This window comes from Neophocaena asiaeorientalis, unplaced genomic scaffold (assembly GCF_003031525.2).
Source record: "Neophocaena asiaeorientalis asiaeorientalis breed wild unplaced genomic scaffold, Neophocaena_asiaeorientalis_V1.1 scaffold461, whole genome shotgun sequence".
NCBI classification, from domain to species: Eukaryota; Metazoa; Chordata; class Mammalia; order Artiodactyla; family Phocoenidae; genus Neophocaena; species Neophocaena asiaeorientalis.
Genome location: NW_020173230.1, coordinates 619,866 through 636,027, shown reverse-complemented (window position 1 = coordinate 636,027; position 16,162 = coordinate 619,866). Strand labels below are relative to the sequence as shown.

Genomic DNA, 16,162 nt, shown 5'->3' with positions numbered 1-16,162 from the left:
ACAGTGGATTCGTAGACTTAACACCAAAGGCACAAGTGAGAAAAGAAAAAAATAGATAATTGGACTTCATCAGAAACCAGCAAAAACAGAAGGTTTTAAATCAGAGTCTCATAACATAACATACTCAAATGTTCAGGTTTCAGTGGGAAATCACTGACTCATGGTGCCAATAGCCAGGAAGATATCAAACTGAAGGAACAAAGAATCAACATATGCCAACACCAAGATGACAGAGGACACAGAGTTAAGTGACAAAGATTTTAAATAAAATGCTTAAATGAGCCATTACAAACAGGCTTGAAACAAATGGGGGAAAAAAGAAAGTCTCAGCAAATGAATGGAAGAAATGAAGCACTAAATGGAAGTTTTAGAACCAAAAACTATAATAATTAAATTAAAAGCTCAACAGATGGGCTCAAAAGCATAAAGAAAGGGATAGGAGAAAGAATCAGTGAACCTGAAAATGGAATAATAGAAATTATCCAACCTGAACAACAGAGAGAAAATAGACTGGAAAAAAAAAACAGACTCAGGGACCCATGGGCCTATAATAAAAGATCTAACATTCATGTTATCAGAGTCACAGAAGGAAAGGAGAAAGAAAGGTGGGTTGAAAAAGTACATGAATAAATAAGGGCTGAAAACTTCTTAAACTTGATAGAAACACAAACCTACAGATCTAAGAATTTGAGTTGAATCCCACATAAGATAAACCCAAAGAAATTCACATCAAGACACAAGTCAAACTTCTGAAAACTAAAGACAAAGACAAAAGTCTTGAAAGTGATAGTGAAACGACACCTTCCTATCATGGAAAAAGTTCACATGATGGCAGATTTCTCATCAGAAAGCACAGGAGCCAGAAGGAAGTGGCACAGCATTTTCCAAGTGCTGAAAGAGGACTTTCAACTCAGAATCCTCTTGCCAGAGGAAACATCCTTCAGGACTGAAGGGGAATTCAGACATTCTCAGATGAAGGCAAACTAAGAACTGGTTGCTAGCAGACCTACCTGAAAAGGATGGCTGGAGAAAATTCTCTAAAGAGAAAGGAAAGGATAAGGAATCCAGGAACTTCAGGAAGGAAGAACAAATATTGTAAGCAAAAATATGGGTCGGTACAATATACTTTCCTTTTCCTCTTGAGTTTTATAAATTATATTTGGCAGTTAAAGCAAAAATTATAATATCTGATGTGGTTCTAAAGGTAGGCAGAGGAAATATCAATTATAAATGGTAGGGGGTAAAAAGATGTAAAGGGAAGTAAGGGTTTCTGTACTTCACTCGAATTGGTCAAATGATGACACCATTAGACTGTGATAGGTCTAAATATATTTATAGATAGATACTCAAAACAACACTATTAGATCGATCTAAATGAAATTCTAAAAAATGTTTAACCTACAGGAAGGCAGGAAAAAGAAAACAGAACAAACAAAAATCAAAAATTACATGGCAAACTTACACCTAACAAACCAATTATATTAAACATACACGTTCTAAATACACCAACTGAAAGACAGATACTGGCAAATACTGCTGGTGGGACTATAAGATGATCCAGCCACTCTGAAAAATAGTTTGGCAGTCTTTGAGACAAATACTCACCATATAACTCAATAATTACCGCCTGGGGCATTTATCCCATAGAAACCAAAACCTGTCCACAGTGGTTCATACTATATTTATTCTACAGCCACAAACTATAAACAACCCAAATGTCCATTGATAGATGGATGCATAGACAAGTCACCACCGTATCCGTCAAATGGAATGCTATTCAGCAGGAACAAAGAACGAACTATTTATACACGCAACAACGTGGATGAATCTCAGAATGACTGTGCTGAAAGAAGCTACACAAAGAGAAAAGAGAGAAAAGAGATACAGAGGATAGAGTATTATAAACTCTTTTAGCTAGAGTCCCAGAGTGAAAAAACGGTTCTGAAGCAATGATTAAACAAGTGATGGTGGAAATGTTTACACAACTGATGAACAGCATTAATCCATGGAGTCAAGGTAGCAGGTAGCAAGTTGGAGAGATTCTTACTGGCCAAATATGGGACAATTTGACCATGGGGGATGGGGGGAAGACTGCAGTGGATTGAAACACATCAAATATGTGTAAGCCCAGGAGTTATAATGATGTTTTCAAAAGCTCATTAGTCACTGTTGAAGAACTGCCAGGATATCAACTCATTCTGAAAATTAGTAAAGGGAAAAATTGAGCACTTATCCTTCCTTTCCTGTGTATTTCAGAGTCATCAAAGAGCTGATGAAGTAAAGTTCTTCTTTATATCGGATTCACAGCTAAGAAATGCAGATGGAATGATAGAAGATTACTATTGTGGGACCCTTAAGGAAATAACAGATGTCAGCAATGACTGTCAGGGCTACTCGAACCACTAGTGAAAGGTTTATGGGGAACGTTGAAATGGAAGGATTCTGCTGACACCATATGACCCGCTGGTTGATCTCAGCATCACTAAAAGGGAGCATCCCTGACGTGACACAACAGGAATTAGCCAGAAGCACCTGCAGCTTCGTCAGGAAACAAACAAAACCTGAGGGACTTCCCTGGTGGTGCAGTGGTTAAGAATCTACCTGCCAATGCAGGGGACACAGGTTTGAGCCCTGGTCCGGGAAGATCCCACATGCCGCGGAGCAACTAAGCCCGTGCGCCACAACTACTGAGCCCACGTGCCTAGAGCCTGTGCTCCACAAGAGAAGCCACCACGATGAGAAGCCCGTGCACCACCACGAAGAGTAGCCCCCGCTCGCCACAACTAGAGAAAGCCATGCAGCAGTGAAGACACAACACAGCCAAAAGTAATAATAATAATTTAAAAGATTTAAAAAAAAAACAAAACCTGAATCTAATCAAGCTTCTAATTCTAGTGACCACTTTGATGGAAATAAAGGGGAAAAGGAACAGCTGTCATCAACTCTGAGGATGCAGCCAATCAAAACTGAAGTCTGACCAGTCTACAGGGACAAATGGCCTCATTTCATCAATAATAAGGGACCACAGAGAAGAGGGAAAGTGAATAAACAGCTGTATAATATTCCATCCCAAAAAACCACATACTTCAAAAAATTATTTCCTATCAATACTAGTTTTTCGTATATATGACATTTAAATTTGTAAAACCAGTTTTTTGTATACATGTGACACTTAAATTTTCTTAAATCACTCTATCCCCTATTAGTAGTCAATCCTTTTAGTTTTATCCTTTATCTACCCACAAGTATAAATTTAAAATATCATGAAAGAAAAACTACCAAGAATATGAGAATATTGTAATAAATTAGATATTCTATTTTTCAAACTAATAATTTTCTTAAATCACTTTTTTGATGAACAGTAGTTTTTTTTAAGTGACATCCATCCCCCACCTTCCTTTAAATGGAAAGGTCTGCATCAGTAAAGATGCTGGAGGCCCCGCTGACCATACCCCTCCCCCCTGGCTGGGAAGCCCATTGGGCACAAGCTCCTTCTGTTTCTCTTCCTTCCACTATCACAGGCCATTAGAGTTACTCTCCTCTGCTGATGGCTACGAAAATTTCTCTCAGACCTTCACCTTGTTCCTTGCACATCACAGCTAGAATATTTTGCCTTCCTTAAATTAAAATCAAAGTACCTATAAATATAAAGCCAGTATCAGCCATGAGTGGTTACCTTCAACATCCAGAGGAAGTGTCTCATGTCCATTGTGAGCTCATGCGGAGGGGCTGCATTTGGTCTGCAGTAAACAGTGTAGATCTCCCAGCACTTATCCACGTAATTCATTGAATAGAGTGTCCGGTGGGCCTCGCAGAATAAATTGCCTGAAGATGTAATGGAAAAATGAACATTCAAAAGATGATTACAAAACTCTATTTTGGAAAATATTATGGTAAATATAATCCTATTGGTTTTGTATTTACCTTTTACACGGCAGGCATTTGGGCGAATGTTCTCATTCATCAGTTTTGTAAAACACAAAAAGAGTGATGGGCTTCTGTCTCTGTGATTAAGAAGATACCATAATCACTGCTCCTTCCAGGAGGTGGAACTTAATTCCCCTCCCCTTGAGTATGCGGTGGGCTTAGTAACTGGCTTCTAACAAGTAGAGTACAGCAAGGGGAAAATAGTAAGTGCAGTAGAGAAACCTGGCTGACAGCACTTAACCACGTGATCAAGGTTAACATCCCCAGTAATGAGGCAGATCGACGTCATTTACCTGGTAGGATGGTATTCTTCCCCCAAACTCATAACCTCAGTGCGATGATGAAAAAAGTCAGAAAACTGAAACTGAGGGGCATTTTACAAAATAACTGACCAATATTCTTCCGAAGTGTCATGGTCATAAAAGACAAACTATCACAGCTGTAGGGGACTAAGGAGATGTGATAAATACAAGGTGGGATCCTGGATTCGGTCTTGAAACAGAAAAGGGAAAAAACTCAGGAAGTCCTTTAAAAATCTGTAATTTAGTTAATGGTGTTGTAGCAATGTTAATTCCTTACTTTTGATAAGTGTACCATGGTTCTGTAAGATGTAATAATTAGGGGAAGCTGGATGAAGGGTATATAGGAATTCTCTGTGTTACGAGAATTGTGTTGGTGACACTCTGTAAATCAACAATTACTTCAAAATAGTTTTTTTTTTTTTAAAGATACAATATCAATTTTGCTCTGAGAAAGATAGGAAATTCTGGTCTAAGGAAGAGCTGGTGGTGACTATTTCTGAATAAAAACTTGAGGGCTATGTGCAGAATTGAAACATGACCCACGTCGGAAGAGTTTACAAAATTTAATCCTGTTTCTAGCGGTTCTGTGGTTAATATTTGTGGAAAACTTTTGTTTCTGATCCTTCATTTCAAGAGTGTGAAAAATAATAATATCGAAGAAAAAGGAACAATCTCATAACAATCCAAACGGTGAGCTCAGCCCTCATCCTATCATGGGGTCCAGAAGGAGTACTTACTGGTATTCTTTGTGATGGATGTGGTAAGCCAACTGCAGGAGGTAATTCAAAAATGTTCTCAAAAGTATTGTTGTAAATGGAGAATGAATTTCTTCAACTGGTATGTCCTTATTGGCTAGAACAAGAAAATTGGGGAGGATGCCTGGTGGTCTCTAGAACGTTCTATCTTATTTGCTCCTGGGACACAACTCAAAGAACTTGAACACAATGGAGTACATTTTTTTCCTAGAGACTACCCTGAACAGCATATAAGCATCCACCTAAAAATTAAGGTCCACACGAAAGAGCTCCATCTGGTCACTTTACAAGAAAATCACAAGATACCTTGTCCTGGTGTTTTTCAAAGTGGTCTGAGCCACAGTCTGATTAACGCTGCTAATTCTAAGTGGGTTTGAACTGTGTTTCAGACACTGAAATTTGAAGTAAATAGGCATTAGTTCTAACATCAAGAAGGTGATCTGAGGCCTTCGAGCCTGCCTGCCTGCCACAATTCAGCTGAAAGGAATAAAGCCTTCCAAGTTGTTAACTGTACTGCAGGGACTTTTCAACTTGAAGTCAAGCCCAAGCCCAAGATTATCTAAAGCCTTTTCTTTCTTTTTTTTTTAAATTTATGTATTTATTTTTGGCTGCGTTGGGTCTTCGTTGCTGCACGCGGGCTTTCTCTAGTTGCGGTGCGCAGGCTTCTTATTGCGGTGGCTTCTCTTGTTGCAGAGCACGGGCTCCAGGCGTGCGGGCTTCAGTGGTTGTGGCGCACGGGCTCAGTAGTTGTGGCTCGCGGGCTCTAGAGTGCAGGCTCAGTAGTTGTGGCGCACGGGCTTAGTTGCTCCGCGGCACGTGGGATCTTCCAGGACCAGAGCTCGAACCCGTGTCCCCTGCATTGGCAGGCAAATTCTTAACCTCTGTGCCACCAGGGAAGCCCTCTAAAGCCTTTTCTAGGCTATTCCAAGCCCTCCCTGATCCTCTCTGCTTGTGACCTGACAACTGGGCCGTTTGGGGGCTTTTTTTTTTTTGAGAGGGGGCGGGTTGTTGTTGTTTTCTCAGGGATAGGCAGGCTTCTCTGTAAAGGGCTAGATGGTAAATATTTTAGGCTCTGTGGGCCAGCCTCTGTCACAGCCACTCAGCTCTGCTGGTGCAGGGCAAAGAAGCCACGGACAAGATGACAACAAATGAGCATGGCTGTGTTCCAATAAAACTTTATTTATAAGAACACGCAGTTGGGCTGGATTTGGCCCACAGGCCGACTTTGCTGCCCCTGCTAGAGATCGTCTTTGACTGTTGCTGTTATTTCATGAGATCCTCTCCTCAGTCACGTTTTAAGCACCCTGGGAACACGACCATGTGTTGCTTTCTGGAACACCTCTCCCCACATCTGCCTTCCTCACTCCCTTAACATTTCCTAACTGGTGTCAGGGTGCTGTGATGTTATACTGCTCTTTAAACCAGATGCGAAGGATCTGGAATACTCACCACTTAGTACCCTGTCCATATCGGCAAGGGTTATTTTATGATGATGGAATTTGCAGTCTTTCAGAAACCTCCAGAAGTGAAGCTTTGTCATCAGAAAGGTGTTATCCAGAAAGTGATCACATCCTAGGCTGCTGTAGAAGCTATAGATTCTTCTTAATTCTGTAATATTTCTTAAGACAGCATATTCTACCTGAAAAGGGAAAGCCATACGTATCTTCATCTTACCTGATAAGAACAAAGGTAAAAGAAAACCTGTTTTCTAAATTAAACGAGGTAACACGTGCAGTAGCATTTACCTCTTACCACTGTAAGAGCTCAATAAATGTTATATTCTCCCCACCCATCCCCAGGTCAGTAACGTGCAATTTCTGAGTAAGAGTAGAAAGACATGCTGTTATCTGGACAGTGGAATTACTTTCATGCTGCTCTGTCCAATCCTATCCTGTTTCATCATGTCTCAATGACAGCGATAAAATTCTCTTGTCTACAGATCGATATCCCTCATGGACACAGACACAAAAATCTTCAACAAAATATTAGCAAACCAGGGAATTCTCTGGCGGTCCAGCGGTTAGGACTCCACACTTCCACGGCCGGGGGCCTGGGTTTGATCCCTAGTCGGGAAACTGAGATGTCACAAGCCACGCAGCATGGCCAAAAATAAATAATTAATTTTAAAAACTTTAAAAAATAAAAGACATTCAATACATGACAGCAGTCATCAACTGCATCTTCCCAGGACTGTGGAGAGTCTGCTAATGTTTTAGCCTAAAATATAAATTTATAACAATACAGAAGGTTTTTACCTGCTTCTTTTCTTCTGATTGGTCTCTCTCCGGGTACATTTTCAGCAGCAAACTGAGATCCAGCTCGATGCTCGAGCCTAACATGGAATTACTTTCACTGCCATCAAGCTTTCTGATGATTTCTAGTAGATGAGGACAAATATACAGGATAAATGTGAAAAACAATGTTAAAATATTTCAATGTCAAGTCAAAATGATTTTCTGCAGAAGCGTGACACAAGAGTATTCAAAAACCTATAAGAAAGCAGCTGCTCACAGGAAACTTGTGTTTTCTGAAATATTAGGTGTATTTTTGATGCAATGTTACACATTAATTTGCCTTTAGCTGACAGGTGGACGCTCCCTACCGGCACTGATGGAGGATCTGCAATACTGGTTCCTGAGGGCAGATTCTGGAGTTGTGTCCAGGTAGCTGATCAGTTCACCTTCAAGATTTGGAAACTCTGCTATGTGGTCATTGGAAAATGGGCCATCATACACACGCCCATTCTTAAAAGTTAATCGGCCCTGCAGAGAGAAAAGTAACTTTTTGCAGCTTAGGAAAAGCGTTTTTAGAAAACCATTGGTAGGAACTTCCCTGGTTGTCCAGTGGTTAGGAATCCCCCTTCCAATGCAGGGGACGTGAGTTCGATCCCTGGTCGGGGAACTAAGATCCCACATGCTGTGGGGCAACTAAGCCTGAGCGCTCCAGAGCCTGCGTGCCACAACTAGAGAGCCCGTGTGTCCCAACTACTGAGCCCGCGTGCCCTGGAGCCTGTGTGCCACAACGAGGACCCAATGCAGCCAAATAAATAAATAAATATTTTTTTAAAAATTATAGAAAAAGGAAACCATTGGTAAACGTACATCAATATCTTTTTCAGGGGTTTGGAGGCTTCTGTTTGCTTGTTAAGATCTGCACTTAGTCCACGTACAGTCAGGCTCCTGGAGTCTCTTGTCACCGTGTAGATCCTCTCTCCTCTCCCCAGTCCCCCTTCTCTCCCCTCACTGTGTCTGCCCCATAACCTCTCCCCAACTTTAAGCACCCCTAGGTCACAGAATGTGGCTTATTAAATATGCTGTTGACCAGCAGAGGTGCCTATCACAGAATGGGGACTCTCTTGGTATTTATCACACCCAGGCCAGTGGTTGGTCTGACTAAAAGGTGGGAAATGACCCCCAGTTCAGCTCAGTGAAGCTAAAGATGTTTGTGGAAAACTTCTCCAAAAAGAGTTTCTTCTCTCCTTCTACTTGGTGGGACATGTAGACGTGAAGCCTGGAACCACAGCAGCCATCTTGCAGTCATAAGGGAGGGAAGCATAACTGTGAAGCTGACATGGTAGGAGACATGGACGGATGCAGGAGAAACCCCGACGTCATGGAGCTGCTGAATCAAACCAACACTGAATCCCACATTATTCTTTATCATTTATGGAAGATTAAGCTAGATTTTCTGTTACTTGCAACCAAAACCACCCTAACATACACACACACACACCAGACTAATTAAATAACCTCTAAATACAAAGGAAATCTATATGTTAGAAGTTATTTTAAAAGTTATGTAATCATCTTAACAAAACAGTAAGTTATCCTATGCAAAATGGATAATGCACTTTACTAGACAGAGAATGACAGGCTTTTACATAATCTTTAAAATGTAATCTTCACAGGTCGGTACTCACCATGCCATGTTTTTTATTGGCAACCCATTCTCCCTCATACATGGCTCCACTGGCATAGTAGAACTTTCCATGGCCATGACGGTATCCATTCACAAACTCTCCTACATATTCATTTCTCAAAGGATACTGGGAGTAGGGGATTCTCTTTAGAAACCATGTGTGTGTGCCAAAACCATTCTGAAAAGAAAGCAAATTTCCATGAGAAGTGCTCAAAATGTTTCCTCTTTTTACCCAAATCCATTAAAAATTAGGTATGAATCAAATACAGGGACTCATTTGAAGGGGCAAGGAGCATGCGTGATGGAGTCTCACAAACTTGGGTTCAGCCTCAGCTCAGTTATTTACAAACCAGCCCTCTGACATAAGGCTAATTAGATAAGCCCTCTGGGTCTCATCTATAAAGGGAAATAACACCTACCACAGGTTGGATGTAATAACTGAAAATAGTGTATATTAAGTGCCTGGCTTAATATTATTTTAAATTTTAATTATTTTTAACATACAGATTGATAAAAATATTCCCTCCTCAATCCCACATTCCAGAGGTAAACTACTAGTTGGGTTTGAAATTCATCTCTCTTTTCCCCAGGCACATACAATCATACTTAATCAACATATTATATACATATATAAAGACATACACAATTTTTTCAACAATGGAATGTTTCTATATATACACCATTCTTTTTTTTTTTTTTTTTAAACCCTATCTGACTTTATTCACTGTTATACAAGCTTACACAGCTTGGATATGTATACCATTCTGTAAATTCTGGGTATATACTGAAGAGAAATGAAAGCAGGGAATCGAACAAACAATGTGTACACTCATGTTCATAGCAACAGGTGCAACAGCCGAAAGGTGGAAGCAACCCAAGTGTCTGCTGAGGAATGAATAAACAAAATGTGGTCCATCCATACAATGGAATATGATTCAGCCTCAAAAAGGACGGAAATTCTGACACATGCTTACAGCATGGATGAACCTTGAAGACAGTACACTAAGTGAAATAGGCTATTCACGAAAGGACAAATACTATATGATTTTACTTAGATGAGGTATCTAGAGTAGTCACATTCACAGAGACAGACAGCAGAATGGTGGGTGCCAGGGGCTGGGGGCAGGGGGAAGTGGGGAGTTATTGTTTACTAGGTATAGAGTCTCAGTTTTACAAGGTGAAAAGAATTCTGTGGATGGATGGCGGTGACGGGTAAACACAGTGTGAATGTACTTAACAATGAACTATATACACTTAAAAATGGTTAAGATGGTAAGTTATATGTATATTTTACCACCATTAAAATTAAAAAGAAGAAAACAAAGTTGGAGTGGCCATATTCACATCAGAAAAAGTAGAGCTCAGAGAAATAAAAATCACCAGGGTTCAAGAATGACATTATAAAATTATAAAAAGGGTCAACTCACCAGGAACACATAACAATCCTAAATGTATATACACATAACAACAAACTGTCAAAATATACGAAGCAAAAACGGATAGACGTGAAAGGAGAAACAGACAAATCCACAACTACACTTGGATACTTAAACACGCTTGTCTCAGAAATGGAGAGAAAAAGTTGACAGAAAATGAGTAACGATATAGAAGATCTGAACAACACTATCAACCAACTTGATCTAACTGACATCTATAGAAAACTCCACTCAGCAAAGTCAGGAACACACATAACGGTTCACCAAGACAGACCAAAATAAACCTCAACGTACTGAAAAGAAATGCAATTAGAGACAGTATGTTCTCTGACCACAGTGGAATTAAACATACACAAAAACCAACAGAGACGTATCTGGGAAAATACCCAAATATCTGAAAATTAAACAACATAATTCAAAATAACTTATAGGCCAAAGAGGAAGTCATGGGGAAATTAGAAAATATTTTGAACTGAACAAAACTTAAAAAACATGATATATCAAAATAAGTGGGATACAGATAAAGCAGTGCTAAGAGGAAGAATTGTATTAAATGTTTATATTAGGAAAAAAGAAATGTCTCAAATCAATAAAGCATCCATACAACTCTAGGAAAAGAGCAAATTAAACCCAAAGCATGCAGAAGGGAGGTAATAACAAGAATAGATTTCAGTTATTTTGAAAAACATCAAAGAAAACAAAACTAAAACTGGCTCTTTGATCATTTTAATGAAATTGATACATCTCTAGCAAGACTGATGAAGGAGAGAGAAAGCACAAATTACTAATATTAGAAGAAAGAGGGACCATCACTATAGATCCTATATATATTAAAAGAATAAGGTAATGTTATAAACAACCTTATGCCAGTAACATTAACAATTTCTATGAAGCAAGCAAACTCCTTCAGTATAATACGAACTTTCACAGCTTACTTAAGAATAGATAACCTGAATAGCACGTTATTTACTAAAGAAATTGATTTTATAGTTAATATGTAGTTAATTTAATCATCCCACAGACTACTCCAGGCCCAGAAGGCTTCACTGGCATATTCAACTATATGGCTAAGGAAGACAGAATGCCAACGCTACAAACTTCCAAAAAATTGAAGAGAACACTTCCCAATTCATTTGATGAAGCTGACGTTACCCTGATTACTACCAGCTGACAAGATGTTATAAGGAAATAATACTACAGATCAATATTCCTCGTGAACGTGGACACAAAAATTCTCAACAAAATATTAGGAAATTAAACCCAGCAAGATATAAAAAGGATAATATCATCATGACCAAGTTGGGTTTGTCCCAGGAATGCAAGATTGGCTCAACATTTGAAAATCAATTCATCTAACTCAACCAATCAATAGACCAGAGAAGAAAAACCACACGATCATCGGACTGGAGGCAGAAAAAGCCCTAGACAACATTCAACATCTATTCATGATGAAAACTGTTAAGCAAATTAATTAAAAAGTGCTTCCTCGGGGCTTCCCTGGTGGCGCAGTGGTTGAGAATCTGCCTGCCAATGCAGGGGACACGGGTTCGAGCCCTGGTCCGGGAAGATCCCACATGCCACGGAGCAACTGGGCCCGTGAGCTACAGCTACTGAGCCTGCGCGTCTGGAGCCTGTGCTCCACAACAAGAGACGCCGCGATAGTGAGAGGCCTGCGCACCGCGATGAAGAGTGGCCCGCGCTTGCCACAACTAGAGAAAGCCCTCTCACAGAAACGAAGACCCAACACAGCCAAAAAATAAATTAATTAATTAAAAAAAAAAAGTGCTTCCTCAACCTGATAAAGGGTAGCTACAAAAAACCTACAGCTAACATCATGCTTGATGAGAGACTGAATTCTTTCACGCTAAGATCAGGAACAATGTGAGGATGTCCACTCCCTCCACTCCTAGTCAATATCACAAAATATCCTGGAGGTCTTAGCCAGTGCAATAAAGCAAGGGGAAAAAATGGCATACAGATTAGAAAGAAACGTGAAGTTGACTGTATTTGCAGGCATGGTTATCTAGATTAAAAAGTCCTACAGAGTCTACAAAAAAGCGACTAGAACTATTATATGAGTTTAGCAAGGTCCCCGATTAGTAAGTTAATATATAAGATGTCATCAGAAAATCCTAGCTATATAAACTATATAAAATTAACCATAGAAAGCTTTCCTTTCCTGTGCAGGAAATACATAGCTATTTATTTATTTATTTATTTTTTTTATTTTTGGCTATGCTGAGTCCTCATTGCTGCGCGTGGGCTTTCTCTAGTTGCGGTGAGCAGGGGCTACTCTTCCTTGTGGTGCGCAGGCTTCTCATCGCGGTGGCTTCTCGTTGCAGAGCACAGCTCTAGGCACGCGGGCTTCAGTAGTTGTGGCTCGCAGGCTCTGTAGTTGTGGCACACGGGTTTAGTTGCTCCGCGGCATGTGGGATCTTCCCGGACCAGGGCTCGAACCTGTGTCCCCTGCATTAGCAGGTGGATTCCTAACCACTGCGCCACCAGGGAAGCCCAATACATAGCTTGTAAAATGTAAATAGTGTGTGTGCTTCCTGACTGTCCTTTGTGGTTTGTGAGAAGTGCTGATTGCAATATGTCTTCAGGAAATGCCAAAGTTGGGCCCCATGCCCCCCACTTCAAAGCAACTGCTGTAATGCCAGATGGTCAGTTCAAAGATATCAGCCTATCTGACTACAAAGGAAAATATATTGTGTTCTTCTTTTACCCTCTTGACTTCACCTTTGTGTGCCCCACAGAGATCACTGCTTTCAGTGATAGGGCAGAAGAATTTAAGAAACTCAAATGCCAAGTGATTGGTGCTTCTGTGGATTCTCACTTCTGTCTCCTGTCATGGATCATCACACCCAAGAAACAAGGAGGACTGGGACCCATGAACATTCCCTTGATATCAGACCCCAAGCGCACCACTGCTCAGGACTATGGGGTCTTAAAGGCCAATGAAGGCATCTCATTCAGGGGTCTTTTTATTATTGATGATAAAGGTATCCTTCGACAGATCACCATAAATGACCTTCCTGTCGGCCGTTCTGTGGAGGAGACACTGAGACTAGTTCAGGCCTTCCAGTTTACTGACAAACATGGGGAAGTGTGCGCAGCTGGCTGGAAGCCTGGCAGTGATACCATCGAGCCTGGTGTGCAGAAGAGCAAAGAATATCTCTCTAAGCAGAAGTGAGCGCTGGGCCATTTTAGGGCCAGGCTGCAGTAGGTGGCCATGAGAACAAAACCTCTTTGGTACTACTGTCATGCTTAAAACACAAGACTTTACACTCAGCCCAGATGTGGTGTGGGACAGGACAGGCCCTTCCTGCAGGGCTTGGGGAGGCCAGCCTTTCTTCCTCTGGAGGGAACGGCCTGAGCTATATTATGGGGCAGGCAAACTGATGTGTATAGTAGTAGGATATCACTTTTGGTCTTTTGTAGCTTTATTAAACTTGAGCTGAGACCTTTTTGATTCTTCATTTTAGGTGGACATTAGCCTTTGAGTGTAAGAGGAATTTACTTTTTGCTTTCCCTCTTTAGGGGAAAATGAGGTGTGAGAGTGCCTCAGAATCAGGAAATTATATTGAGGGGAAATGCAAGTAGATACAGGGAATGGACCTTGAAGCAAGGTGTTTCATTGCACCGCATCTGGAGAAGAGCAAGGCCTACTACAGTACTGGCCAAGGCACTGCAATTTACGCTATAGGCTGGGTTGCAAGTTAAGAGCCCAGTGAGATTACTGGCATTTACTTTTACAGTACTGGGAGGGCTGTATGAAAACCTGAAGCTTGGCCTCTTCTGAGAAATGCCTGGTACTGGTTCTGTAAAAAGATCAGAGTTAAGAGGCTTCAGTGCCTTTGGAACTAAAAGGGGGAGGGGGAGACGAACACAGCGCTGGTGTTCGTAGGGGAGGCTGTCTGTGTCAAAAGCACGGTGCTGAGCACCTCGTGGCTTCCCTGGGTTTCTATCCTTGATTTAAAGGTAGTTCCTATCCTCATATCATGTCCTGAGGGAGGGTTGTCAGTGGGGCAAAGGTGGATTCCTCCTGGGCTCTTGAGGCTAGGGCAGATTCAGGACTGACAATCCTTCTGTATATCATGTGGTGCCCTTCTAGACACCTTCCAGACACAGCTACCCCAGCCTACCTACCCCTCCAGTATTCAGACAAGCCAGAACTATGAGCGGTGGTATGGGATTCCCGGGGCCTTCAATAATAGCTTATTATATGCCGGGCACTATCTCGTATTTATTCAGTCTCCATAAGAACCCTCTGAGGCAGGCACCGTTATTTAGGGGACAGTTGCTTCTTAAGCCCTGTCACAAGTAGCATCTTGAAGCACTGCAGAGAAATGGGAACAGGTAATAATCCCAGATTCCAAGGCAGCTGGCAAGTCTGGATCTGCTTTGGTCTTTTGACCAAACTTCAAATTTGAGCCTTGTTATCTTCATTTAAGATCTCTACTATAATTCTTTATCAAAAATGATCACCTTGTACCCAGTAAAATCTTGTCTAGCCAAATAAGTCCAAAAAAATAAATAAGTAAAATGTAAATAATAGTCTCAGTCCTCCCAAGAGTCATGTGACTTATGAATTTGCCAATGGAAGAACCTCGCTTGTGTGTGAGACCTCTAGAGAAAACTAAATACTAATAAAACAGCACTTAAGAAAAAAAAAAAGGTCAATTTAGCCATAAAAATGAATGAAATAATGCCATTTGCAGCAACATGGATAGATCTGGAGATTATCATACTAAGTGAAGTAAGTCAGAAAGAGAAAGACACCCTATGATATCACTTGTATGTGGAACCTAAAATACGACACAAGTGAACGTATCTACAAAACAAAAACAGACTCACAGACATAGAGAACAGACTTATGGTTGCCAAGGCGGAGGGGAGGGCGGAGAGGGATGGATGGGGAGTTTGGGATGAGCAGATACGAACTATTATATACAGAATGGATAAACAACCAGATCCTACTGTAAGGCACGGGGAACTATATTCAATATCCTGTGAGAAACCATATGGAAAAGAATACGAAAAAGAACATATATACATGTATAACTGCATCACTTTGCTGTAGAGCAGAAATTAACACAACAGTGTAAATCAACTATATGTCAACAAAATATATATTTTTAAAAAAGGCTGATTTAGGGCTTCCCGGGTGGCGCAGTGGTTGAGAGTCCGCCTGCCGATGCAGGGGACACGGGTTCATGCCCCGGTCTGGGAAGATCCCACATGCCGCGGAGCGGCTGGGCCCGTGAGCCATGGCCGCTGAGCCTGCGCGTCCGGAGCCTGTGCTCCGCGGCGGGAGAGGCCACAACAGTGAGAGGCCCGTGTACCGAAAAAAATAAAATTAAATTAAAATAATAAAAAGGCTGATTTAGACAAGTAATCATAATGTGAGTTTGTGAGTTTCTAAATTTAACACAGCTTGAATTTCAGATTACCCTGCAATACCCTACACCAAATAATTCCTGGGCTGAGGATCAGCAGAGCCCCCACCTCTGGGTGTATTCCGCTCAAAGCAGCTAGCACAGTACCTGGGCCCCCTGCTCCCACTGACCCGTGTACTCTTCGTTAGTTGTCAGCCACCTCATCCTGCCTTCCCCATGCCGCACATTGTTCTCCCACTGACCTTCATATATATTTCCAGATTTGTAACTAGGACAAACAAAAAAACAATCAGTTATCTCATGTACAACATTTACCTCTAAGACTTTCTTAAACTTTCTCCCTAAATACCTCTGAAGAAATCCAATCCTTGTGCCCATACAATCTTCCCTGTATTTAAAATCAATGAATAGGCATGTGTTGCATA

At 41.0% G+C, this 16,162-nt stretch overlaps 1 protein-coding gene and 1 pseudogene across 3 annotated transcripts in view; one reads left to right on the top strand and one right to left on the bottom strand.

Moving 5' to 3' along the window:
• RSPH10B (radial spoke head 10 homolog B) overlaps positions 1 to 16,162 on the bottom strand; it is a 41,072-nt gene that overhangs the window by 12,109 nt on the left and 12,801 nt on the right. For 2 of the 3 annotated variants that reach the window (XM_024745443.1, XM_024745445.1), the window contains exons 6-13: positions 15,885 to 16,005; positions 8,904 to 9,080; positions 7,587 to 7,746; positions 7,240 to 7,361; positions 6,434 to 6,623; positions 4,967 to 5,081; positions 3,925 to 4,004; positions 3,677 to 3,825 (exon numbers count right to left, since the gene is read on the bottom strand). In XM_024745443.1, the coding sequence (XP_024601211.1) occupies positions 3,677 to 3,825; positions 3,925 to 4,004; positions 4,967 to 5,081; positions 6,434 to 6,623; positions 7,240 to 7,361; positions 7,587 to 7,746; positions 8,904 to 9,080; positions 15,885 to 16,005 (1,114 nt within the window). The remainder of the gene's footprint in view (positions 1 to 3,676; positions 3,826 to 3,924; positions 4,005 to 4,966; positions 5,082 to 6,433; positions 6,624 to 7,239; positions 7,362 to 7,586; positions 7,747 to 8,903; positions 9,081 to 15,884; positions 16,006 to 16,162) is intronic. The other variant, XM_024745444.1, reaches the window with a different exon arrangement.
• On the top strand, positions 12,932 to 13,531 carry LOC112399955 (peroxiredoxin-1 pseudogene; annotated as a pseudogene).